Source organism: Mobula birostris, chromosome 8 (assembly GCF_030028105.1).
Source record: "Mobula birostris isolate sMobBir1 chromosome 8, sMobBir1.hap1, whole genome shotgun sequence".
Classification (NCBI taxonomy): domain Eukaryota; kingdom Metazoa; phylum Chordata; class Chondrichthyes; order Myliobatiformes; family Myliobatidae; genus Mobula; species Mobula birostris.
Genome location: NC_092377.1, coordinates 82,464,636 through 82,477,027, shown reverse-complemented (window position 1 = coordinate 82,477,027; position 12,392 = coordinate 82,464,636). Strand labels below are relative to the sequence as shown.

The 12,392-nt window shown below is 40.2% G+C and overlaps 1 protein-coding gene across 3 annotated transcripts in view; it reads right to left on the bottom strand.

Annotated features, from left to right (window-relative positions):
- gpcpd1 (glycerophosphocholine phosphodiesterase 1) overlaps positions 1-12,392 on the bottom strand; it is a 72,789-nt gene that overhangs the window by 40,877 nt on the left and 19,520 nt on the right. For all 3 annotated transcript variants that reach the window (XM_072265544.1, XM_072265546.1, XM_072265545.1), the window contains 2 exons: positions 11,442-11,517; positions 6,386-6,427 (listed from right to left, as the gene is read on the bottom strand). In XM_072265544.1, the coding sequence (XP_072121645.1) occupies positions 6,386-6,427; positions 11,442-11,517 (118 nt within the window). The remainder of the gene's footprint in view (positions 1-6,385; positions 6,428-11,441; positions 11,518-12,392) is intronic.

The following is a 12,392-nucleotide window of genomic DNA, read 5'->3' as shown; positions in this document are numbered from 1 at the left end:
CTACCACCCTTGGAGGTTTTCATATTTTATTGTTTTACAACATTGAATCATAGTGGATTTAATTTGAGACTGATCAACAGAAAATGACTCTTGTGTTAAAGTGAAAACAGATCTCTACAAAGTGACCTAAGTTAATTACAAATATAAAACACAAAATAGTTAATTGCATAAGTATTCACCCCCTTCAAGTCAGTATTTAGAAGATGCACCTTTGGCAACAATTACAGCTTTGAGCAGGTGGACAGGTCCCTATCAGCTTTGCACATCCGGACACTGCAATTTTCCCCATTCTTCTTTACAAACCTGCTCAAGCTCTGTCAGATTGCATGGGTATTGTGAATGAACAGCCCTTTTCAAGTTCAGCCACAAATTCTCAATTGGATTGAGGTCTGGAATCACTCCAGGACATTAACTTCGTTGTTAAACCATTCTTGTATAGCTTACATAGAACACAGAATAGTACAGCACAGTACAGGCCCTTCTGCCCACATTATTCTGCCGACCCTCAAACCCTGCCTCCCATATAACTCCCACCTTAAATTCCTCCATATACCTGTCTAGTAGTCTCTTAAATTTCACTAGTGTACCTGCCTCCACCACTGATTCAGGCAGTGCATTCCATACACCAACCACTCTGAGTAAAAAACCTTCCTCTAATATCTCCCTTGAACTTCCCACCCCTTACCTTAAAGCCATGTTCTCTTGTTTTGAGCAGTGGTGCCCCGGGGAAGAGGCGCTGGCTGTCCACTCTATCTATTCCTCTTAATATCTTGTATACCTCTACATGTCTCCTCTCATCCTCCTTCTCTCCAGAGAGTAAAGCCCTAGCTCCCTTAATCTCTGATCATAATGCATGCTCTCTAAACCAGGCAGCATCCTGGTAAATCTTGTCTGTACCCTTTCCGATGCTTCCATATCCTTCCTCTAGTGAGGCAACTAGAATTGGACACAGTACTCCAAGTGCGGCCGAGCCAGAGTTTTATAGAGCTGCATCATTACCTCGCAACTCTTAAACTCTATCCCTCGACTTATGAAAGCTAACATCCCATAAGCTTTCTTAACTACCCTATCTACCTGTGAGGCAACTTTCAGGAGTCTGTGGACATGTACCCCCAGATCCCTCTGCTCCTCCACACTACCAAGTATCCTACCACTTACTTTGTACTCTGCCTTGGAGATTGTCCTTCCAAAGTGTACCACCTCACACTTCTCTGGGTTGAACTCCATCTGCCACTTCTCAGCCCACTTCTGCATCCCATCAATCTTCGACAATCCTCCACACATTCCACAACACCACCAACCTTTGTGTCATCTGCAAACTTGCCAACCCACCCTTCTAACCCCACATCCAGGTCGTTAATAAAAATCACAAAAAGTAGAGGTCCCAGAACAGATCTTTGTGGGACACTACTAGTCACAACCTGCCAATCTAAATGTACTCCTTCCGCCATGATCCTTTGCTTTCTGCAGGCAAGCCAATTCTGAATCCACCTGGCCAAACTTCCCTGGATCCCATGCCTTCTAACTTTCTGAATAAGCCTACTGTGTGGAACCTTGTCAAATGCCTTACTAAAGTCCATATAGATCACATCCACTGCACTACCCTCATCTATATGCCTGGTCAGCTCCTCAAAGAACTCTATCAGGCTTGTTAGATACGACCTGCCCTTCACAAAGCCATGCTGACTGTTTTACTGATCAGACCATGTTTCTCTAAACGCCCATAGATCCTATTTCTAAGAATCTTTTCCAACAGCTTTCCCACCACAGGCTTAAGGCTCACTGGTCTATAATTACCTGGACTATCCCTACTACCTTTTTTGAACAAGGGGACAACATTCCCCTCCCTCCGATCCTCCAGTATCATTCCCATGGACAACGAGGACAAAAAGATCCTAGCCAGAGGCTCAGCAATCTCTTCCTTCGCCTCATGGAGCAGCATAGGGTATATTTTGTCAGGCCCCAGGGACTAATGTACATTTGTATTTTAACAACTCCAATACCTCCTCTTTCTTAATATCAACATGCTCCAGAACATCAACCTCACTTATATTGTCCTCACCGTCATCATGTTCCCTCTCATTGGTGAATACCGAAGAGAAGTATTCATTGAGGACCTTGCTCACTTCCACAGCCTCCAGGCACATCTTCCCACCTTTATCTCTAATTGGTCCTACCTTCACTCCTGTCATCCTTTTGTTCTTCACATAATTGAAAAATGCCTTGGGGTTTTCCTTTACCCTACTCGCCAAGCCTTCTCATGCCCCGTTCTTGCTCTCCTCAGCCCCATCTTAAGCTTTCTTGCTACCCTATATTCCTCAATAGACTCATCTGATCCTTGCTTCCTAACCCTCATGTATGCTGCCTTCTTCCACCTGACCAGATTTTCCACCTCACTTGTCACCCATGGTTCCTTCACCCTACCATTCTTTATCTTCTACACCGGGACAAATTTATCCCCAACATCCTGCAAGAGATCCCTAAACATTGACCACATGTCCATGGTACATTTTCCTGCAAAAACATCATCCCAATTCACACCCGCAAGTTCTAGTCTTATAGCCTCATAATTTGCCCTTCCCCAATTCAAAATTTTCCTGTCCTCTCTGATTCTATCCTTTTCCATGATAATGTTAAAGGCCAGGGAGCGGTGGTCACTGTCCCCCAGATGCTCAACCACTGAGAGATCTGTGACCTAACCCGGTTCATTACCTAATACTAGATCCAGTATGGCATTCCCCCGAGTCGGCCTGTCAACATACTGTGACAGGAATCCGTCCTGGACACACTGAACAAACTCTGCCCCATCTAAACCATTGGAACTAACCAGGTGCCAATCAATATTAGGGAAGTTGAAGTCATCCATGATAACAAGCCTGTTCTTTTTGCACCTTTCCAAAATCTGCCTCCCAATCTGCTCCTCGGTATCTCTGTTGCTACCAGAGGGCTATAGGATACTCCCAATAGAGTAACTGCTCCCTTCCTGTTCCTAACTTCCACCCATACTGACTCGGAGGATCCTGCAACATTACCCACCCTTTCTGTAGCTGTAATAGTATCCCTGACCAGTAATGCCACCCCTCCTCCCCTCCCCCCCCCCATCCCTTTTAAAGCACAGAAATCCAGGAATATTGAGAATCCATTCCTGCCCTGGTGCCAGCCAAGTCTCTGTAATGGCCACTACATCATAATTCCATGTATGTATCCAAGCTCTCAGTTCATCACCTTTGTTCCTGATGCTTCTTGTATTGAAGTACATGCACTTTAGCCCTTCTACCTTACTACCTTTACACCCTTTATTCTGCTTCTCTTTTCTCAAAGCCTCTTTATATGTTAGAACTGGCTTTACTCCATGCACTTCTTCCACTACTCTATCGCTCTGAGTCCCATCCCCCTTGCAAATTAGTTTAAACCCTCCCGAACCATGCTAGCAAACCTATCTGCAAGGATATTGCTCCCCCTCGAGTTCAGGTGCAACCCAACCAATCTGTACAGGCCCCACCTTCCCCAGAAGAGATCCTAATGATCCAAAAATCTAAAACCCTGCCCCGTGCACCAACTCCTCAGCCACGCATTCAACTGCCATCTCCTCCAGCTTTGGTTTTATGTTTCTCCCAAGTTGCAGTTCTCTTCCAGACTCCATCAGGTTCTCCTCCAGGACTTCCTTGCATTTTACAGCATTCATTTTACTCCCTACCTTCACAAGCCTTCCAAGGCCTGCTGCTGTGAAGCATCCCCACAGCATGATGCAGCCACCACTATGCTTCACAGTAGGGATAGTTTATTTTTGATGATGTGTGGTGTTTGGCTTACACCAAACATTGCATTTAGTCTGATGGATGTCATGCTCAAATTTGGATTCATCAGAGAATAGAACCTACTTCCAGCTGACTTCAGAGTCTCCCATATGCCTTCTGGCAAACTGTAGCCAAGATTTCTTTTAATTTTTTTTCAATAGCTTTCTCTTTGCCACTCTCCCATAAAGCTGCAACTGGAGAAGCACCTGGGCAACAGTTGCTGTATGTACAGTCTCTGCCATCTTAGCCACTGAAGCTTGCAACTCCTCCAGAGTTGTCATAGGGATCTTTGTGACCTCCCTCACTAGTCCCCTTCTTGCAAGCTCAGTTTTTGAGGACAGCCTGCTCCAGGCAAATTTATAGCTGTGCGATATTCTTTCCAGTTCTTGATGATTGACTTAACTGTACTCCAAGCGACAGTTAGTAACGTGAGATTTTCTTGTATCCATGTCCTAACTTATGCTTTTCAATAACCTTTCTGTGGAGTTGCTTGGAGTGCTCTTTTGACTTTACGGTGTAGTTTTTGCTAGGATACTGACTCAACAGCAGTTGGACCTTCCAGATACAGGTGTATTTTTACTACAATCGTAGAACAACAAGATAAAGGAGCAGAATTAGGCCATTCAGCCCATCCAGTCTGCACCACCAATCCATCATGGCTGACCCCAGATTCCACTCAACCCCAAACAACTGTCTTCTCACCATATTCTCTGATGCCCAGACCGATCAGGAAACGATCAATTTCCACCTTAAATATATCCATGGACTTGGCCTGCACAGACTTACTACTCTCTGGCTAAAAAAAATTCCTCCTTACCTATGTTCTAAAGGGTCACCCCTGAGTTTTGAGGCTGTGCCCCCCATTTCTCGATACCCCCACCGTAGGAAGCATCCCATCAACATCCACCCTACATAGTCCTTCCAACATTTGATAAGTTTCAATGAGAACCCCCCCCCCACCACATTCTTCTAAATTCCAGTAAGTACAGGCCAAACGCTCATGTGTTAACCACTTCATTCCCAGAATAATCCTGTGAACCTCCTCTGGACTCTCTCCAATGACAACACATCTGTTCGGAGATACGGAACCCAAAACTGTTGATAGTACTCCAAGTGCAGCCTGACTAGTGTCTCATAAAGGCTCAGCATTATCTCCTTGCTTTTATATTCTATTCCCCTTGAAATAAATGCCAACATTGCATGCGACTTCTTCACCAGACTCATCCTGTAAATTAACCTGGGAGTAATGTGGTAAATTGGATCAGCAAATTTGTTGATGATACAAAGATTGGAGGTGCAGTAGACAGTGAGGAAGGTTTTCAGAGCCTGCAGGAGGACTTGGACCAGCTGGAAAAATGGGCGGAAAAATGGGCTGGAAAATGGCAGATGGAGTTTAATACAGACAAGTGTGAGGTATTGCATGTTGGAAGGACAAACCAAGGTAGAACATACATGGTTAATGGTAAGGCACTGAGGATTGCAGTAGAACAGAGGGATCTGGGAATACAGATACAAAACTCCCTAAAAGTGGCGTCACAAGTAGATAGGGTCGTAAAGAAAGCTTTTGGTACATTGGCCTTTATTAATCAAAGTATTGAGTATAAGAGCTGGAATGTTACGATGAGGTTGTATAAGGCATTGGTGAGGCCGAATCTGGAGTATTGTGTTCAGTTTTGGTCACCAAATTACAGGAAGGATATAAATAAGGTTGAAAGAGTGCAGAGAAGGTTTACAAGGATGTTGCCAGGACTTGAGAAACTCAGTTACAGAGAAAGGTTGAATAGGTTAGAACTTTATTCCCTGGAACGTTGAAGAATGAGGGGAGACTTGATAGAGGCATATAAAATTATGATGGGTATAGATAGAGTGAATGCAAGCAGGCTTTTTCCACTGAGGCAAGGGGAGAAAAAAAACCAGAGGACTTGAGTTAAGGGTGAGGGGGGAAAAGTTTAAAGGGAACATTAGGGGGGGCTTCTTCACACAGAATGGTGGGAGTATGGAATGAGCTGCCAGATGAGGTGGTAAATGCGGGTTCTTTTTTAACATTTAAGAATAAATTGGACAGATACATGGATGGGAGGTATATGGAGGGATATAGTCCGTGTGCAGGTCAGTGGGACTAGGCAGAAAATGGTTCGGCACAGCCAAGAAGGGCCAAAAGGCCTGTTTCTGTGCTGTAGTTTCTATGGTTTCTACGGTAATCAATTGAAACACCTGACTGCACACAGGTCTCCATTTACAAATCCTTCATTTAATTATGTGACTTCTAAAACCAATTGGCTGCACTAGTGATGATTTGGCGTGTGCTATTAAAAGGGAAGGGCGGGGTAAAATACTAATGCAATCAATTATTTTGTGTTTTATATTCGGAGTTGATCTATACCACTTTTAACATAAAAAATATTTTGCTGTTGATCAGTGTCAAAAAAGCCAAATTAAATCCACTGTGATTCAGTGTTGTAAAACAACAAAACATGAAAACTTCTTGGGGGGGGGGGGGGGGAGATAACACTTTTTTTAATAGGCACTGTATACTTATTTTTAAACATCTTAAAAATACTGAATATAAAATGAATTCTTACACTTACCATGTATCCCAAAATATCCATCATCCAAAATGCATTCCTCTTCTAGAAAAAGAAAAAGTAAGCATTGGGAGAAGTCAATAATTGTTGCAGAAGGCATAAGTTCCAGTTCAAAACTGAACAATTTCAACTTCCTAGTTGCAATACTGGGGGGGCAACTAATTTAAACAGTTTTCCCAGACTAGAATACACTTGCCACTTTTTAAAAAAATACATAATACCGAAACATTTTAACCATATACTTATCACCAAAAAGCAAGTCATTCAAATACCTTTCCCCCGAATAGCATACTGAGCACTGAAGGTCACATCCAGGTCTTGAAAACGCTAACAAAATTAGTAAAAATTGAAAACTAAACATTTTTAGTAACTTTATTATCCAGAACCCAAACAGCCATGGTGAAAGTTTGAGACAATGACTTCAGCATCAATTAGTGATGTTTCAGAAAGGCAAGGATTGTAGAGCAACAGCAATTAACAATAACCATAAATTGAAACACAAGTTCCGACAGTATAAGAAGAATCTAGGACAAATAAGAGCACACACAAAGCACTGAGAACAGACCCGCCCTATTGATATGAAATTATATTTATTACAAGAATGGCAATACAAAGCAGAAATTTCTCAAACTAGTTAAAAATGAGTGGGCAAATCTCACCATGATGGGGAATATGAATTAATGCACAAATCAGGCAATACAGAATTTATGAAATTCTGAGCAGTTATAAATGAAAAGAATTTCACATAACTAACCAGGAAGTCAATAGCCAATTAGATGGAATGAACCCTGTCAAACCACTGAGTATACTCTCATTACTGCTTAGTTATATTATGTTCATGTGGCTTATAAGAAAATTTCACATTGCTTTAAGAATTAACACTGACCCCGGATCAAGAATGGAAGTCATTCCCAGCCAACAAGCCCAAAGCACACATTTGGCTCACTTATAATTCTATATAGCGTGCAATCTATTTGAGATTGCTTGCAAGCCTATTAAGCCAACAGGCTGGTCCTGGACTTATTTCATAATTTCCTGGCATGATTTACATATTACTATTTAACTATTTATGGTTCTATTACTATTATTTATGAAGCAACTATAACGAAAACCAATTTCCCCCAGGATTAATAAAGTATGACTATGACTAACTATTTACAATACTCTGCAGGATGCAAGTATTTGTTCTCCCTTTGAAATAAATATAAGTGCATAAAATGCACTTCTTTACCAAAATACTCTGATGCTAACAATCTCTGATGTCCATTCAAATGCTTATTAATATTGGTTAAGATGGCCAACAATTGAAACTGCAACTGTTAAATCACTCACTGTTAAATGGCAATGATTTATACAGAATCGTGTATTAGGGTTAGTCGGATTTAGGCTATCTGAACACTACTTTGCACATAAATTATTGTGCAAAGGTAGCATTTTTAAATAACACACTAGGGCAAAGTCTAAAACAAACTCAAATATATGAGGGGTGATTGATAAGTCTGTGGCCTAAGGTAGGCGGAGTCAATTTTAGAAAACCTAGCACATTTATTTTTCAATATAGTCCCCCTCCTACATTTACACACTTAGCCCAGTGGTCGTGGAGCATACAGATCCCTTCTTTGTAGAAGTCGGTGTCTTGGACCTCTAAAAAGTGGTCCACAGCAGGGGTGATTGATAAGTTCGTGGCCTAAGGCAGAAGGAGATGAGTTATTAACGTCAAACTTTCTGTATAATCACTCAATATGCATTAATGAGAGCTGTACAACACATCTCCTTCTGCCCTAGGCCACAAACTTATCAATCACTCCTGCTGTGGACCACTTTCTGGAGGTCCAAGATACCAACTTCTACAAAGAAGGGATCTGTATGCTCCACGACCGCTGGACTAAGTGTGTAAATGTAGGAGGGGGCTATGTTGAAAAATAAATGTGCTAGGTTCTCTAAAATTGACTCCTTCTATCTTAGGCCACGAACTTATCAATTATCCCTCGTACCATTGCGATGATAAAGCACACTTTAAACCAACTTAACCACAGGAAGCTCATGTTTCAATTCCTAGCACACTGCTTGGTAAGAGGCAAATATTGCACAAAGCAACAACAATTTCAGAGACTTTCTTAGGCATCAGAACTTGCCGCTATAGGAAGCAGCCAAGGTATGCAGGAAATTGTTATAAAGGCAAGCTAGATAAAAACCAAGAGGGAGAAAGGAATGGAAATATAGTTTAGAGGCCTGCTTAAAATGACTGTGAAGAGATTCGTGCAACACAAAACACAAACTTGAAGGAAACAAAACACACACAAAACAAAACAAAGTGCTGGAACCCTCAGCAAGTACAACAACACTAGGCGAGTAAAAAAGCAGAGATGCCATTTCAGATCAAGGACTCCTCTTAGATCTGCTGGTCTGTTAATGTGTGACGGAACATGATGGCCCAGTACTGGACTGAAAGGTATGTAAAGGTTGGTACTTTGCCAGACCGCATGTTTTTGTTTTGCGTTTTGAGGTGGTCAAGACCTGGATCCAAGACCTTCAGTGTTTTCACATTGTATCAGCAATATTTATAAATTTCCTTATGGGTTTATAGCAAAGACATGAACAGTTAGGAAACTTCAATATACAAATCAAAATTGTGATCTTTTAAGCTTTTTCAAGAAACAAATGCCTTATACAAACAAGTGTTAACAGTTCTCTACCTCTACGTTCCAAGTACTATTCTTATGGAAATGTTTCTACAGTAGAAGTTGTAGACTAAAAGTGACATTGAAGTACATCAACTATCTTCACAGATGCCTAATATATGATTTACTATATCCTCCGACATTTACTTTAACAAAAAAAAATCCGCATCTTTTTCAAAGAAAAGTATCTACAACTTTGAATTCTCCACTGACACAATTGTCCCTGGCTCACCTTAACTGTGGTCCAGTTGAAATCAAGCAATTAATAGATGTAGAACAAAAAAGATTGTGCTCAATTCTGTTTCTTCATTAGCACCAGCAACCTGGAATTCTAGACTTATGAACATTACAACAATGGGAAAGCTAGCATTCAAGGGGAAAGTCTCATCTTAAACTGTGTTTCAGCAATGACAATAGTATGTCACTTGAGTTGCAAATATTTAAATCAAAGGGCAAGTACTGAGCCACAAGAAAGCTGACAAAAAACATAAAATGTAGTCAGCTGGACTCACAAATTGAGTGGTCTCTGGCAAGGCTCAAAGATAGTTACCTTCATTAAAACAATTAAGGAAATCTAGAAAATAGGAACAACGGCAACAAATTCATGAAGCACCCAGAGATGGTATTGTCTGAAAAACAGCAGTAACATCTTAGGGGAACTGTGCATAATGTCAACGTGTCTTCATAAGATCTTTTCTTTAGCATTTGCTGTTCTGTTGTCTGTACAGATGGTCCATTTTGGGGTTAGACATCCTGCTAATTGTTGTACTCACCTGTGACATGCAATCTAATTCTTCTCAACCTTACAGCTCTTAGGTGTTTTAATTGCTTCCTTTGTCTGTATTTAAAAATCCAAACCTTAATAAAAACTTTATTATGAATTAAGTGCAAAATGGCACACTGAATCAGCAATATGCTGTTTTGTAGAATGCCTGCCAAAGTTATGCATGATGCATTTCTCAGCTTCCACACAACTTAACAAATCTATTCACTCAGCTGTGGGAAGATCAGGTGCTTCCTACAAGGTCATCCAACTGGATTTGGAGGTACAAGGGGAGGGGGAGGAAGGTTGGTTGAGGTGTGATCTTCTAATCACAGTGCACATCATAAGGTGTCAAGAGGGAGAAGCAGAAAATCCAAAGTACAAAATCAATGGAAATTAAATAACTGCGCCAGATTTTTTTGGGGAAAAAAATCAACATGAAATGAATTTTGCGAGGCTAATTGACAATAATTAACAATCAAAATCAGGTGCAAAAGGTGTTATTTGTCAAAATAAAAGTACTGAGTGGGTAAATTGGCAAAAGTAGAATTACGTATAATGCCAAATATAATTGCCATAAATACAGGATTAGTGCAAGTGGCACTGTTGTATTTAATTCAAGACACTGACATCGAGCAGCACCAATTTAAAACTAAAAAAAAGCCTTGAACTGTGATCAAAATTATAACATTGTTTAGAAGCACAAATTGCTGTGTAATATGTGTACTTTATATATATTTTCTTGTCAATAGTTAATAAGGTCTTCAGTTTTGACATTCTAATGGCACAGCACCAGAATGTCCCATCAGAGTAGTTCAATCCAATATTATAGAGTGGCACCATGACACAGCTTTTTAAATGCTTCAATGCAATTAGAAGCAGAGCTGCACCTCCAATTTCTCATATGGCCAGTTCCAGATTACAAATCAAACAATAGTAAACAGAATTTGGAAGATTTTCTTTAAGTTTTTAGTAGGAGGGGAAGAAAGAAAAAAAATAAAAAGTTTTTAAAAAGGTAGCGATTATACTGTCATGAAAAAGTTAAAATATATCAAGACAGACAGCATACATCTGGAGAAGGCTGCAGCTCAACCTCACTATCAAGCATGACGGTAAGAACAATGCAAAGAAAACTACGCAGAGGGAAGGTAGTGGGATACTGAAATCTTAAAATTCTGATTAATATAATGGGTTCTTTCACAAGAACTTTATTTTATACTCTGAAGTACCATACACAATGCAGAATTGACAAAGTATCTTTTGGCACAAAACAAATTTCTGCCTCTTACTTCGAGACAATTTGTTTGCAATACACGCTCAGATTGTCCTGGATGTGGATTTCAAGGGGAGTCACACAGGAGCATGAAAATGTAGGTTTGATGGGTAAAGGAGTAGGGTACTGGTCGCAGGTTCGTTTGAAGTGCTGTGGATCACATATTCTGTTCAACATGACAGATACACTTGCACAGTATTTAAAATATGGGACAAAGGCTTGCATTAAAAATATACTTTAAATTTGAAGAATTAAATTACATTTGTCCAATGCTTAATTTATCACAAGTACTCCTGCTATTGCCAATCCGGCAGATAACAGAAACTCACTGTAGTGACATACCCGACGGAATAAATGATCGTGGATGAGGATGAGTCTCCCACTTGTTGACTAGCACTTGCCGAAGATCAGCAGGGTTCTGAGTCAAGTGATAAAAAGATTAAAGCCCTTTATAATAATACAAAAGGACTAGAAGAAAATTCAAGTTTGGAGGTCAAGAGATACAAGTTTTTAAACCACGTCTGGTAGAATATTTACATTTTTTTTTCCATTCTGCACTATTCATGCAATGACGATTGCCCAAGTTAATAGATATTGAGATTAAAAAATAATCTAAAAACTGGAATGACCATAATACAAGCTATTAGAAAATTAACAAATGCAGATATGAATTAGTTATTCTAGACTTTCAATCTTAACATTTCTGCCACAGGTCCTCTAAGTTCTCCAGAGGGGAGAAACGTTGACAATGTTTTTGCCAGGTTATAGACACAAGCCTCCAACAGAGTGGCTGAAAGAACAGCAATACTGGTGCATGCACAGGAACAGACCATCAGGTCTACAGGAGTTGCTTAGTACAGCTATTGATGGAGAAAATTTTTTTCCCTTAAATCATGCATGTACATTAAACAGTACAAAATGCAGCTATTAGTTGTTGTAATTTGAAGAGTGGTATTTTAATAGAAGAAATGCCTCAAAGTACTGATAAAATACAAAAAAAAATTGCTAAAGACCCAAGACTATGAAGTCTTCAAATTACAAATAAAGAAACAAGGGCATATATGGATTAGAAAACTGTCCTGTCACTTCAGTGACATCAGTCTGAAACCAGACTTACAAAACCCATCCCCCCTCTCTTTTATAAATAGCTATATTAACAGAAGCTCAGGCTGTTGATAAGCATTTTCTTGGGTGCAAAAGCCCACAGTAAACAAACCCCACTTCTGAACTTACTTGCAACATACTTTGTAAGTAGATGCAAAAATGCATTATTGGGCAAGAAGGAGCAGTGCA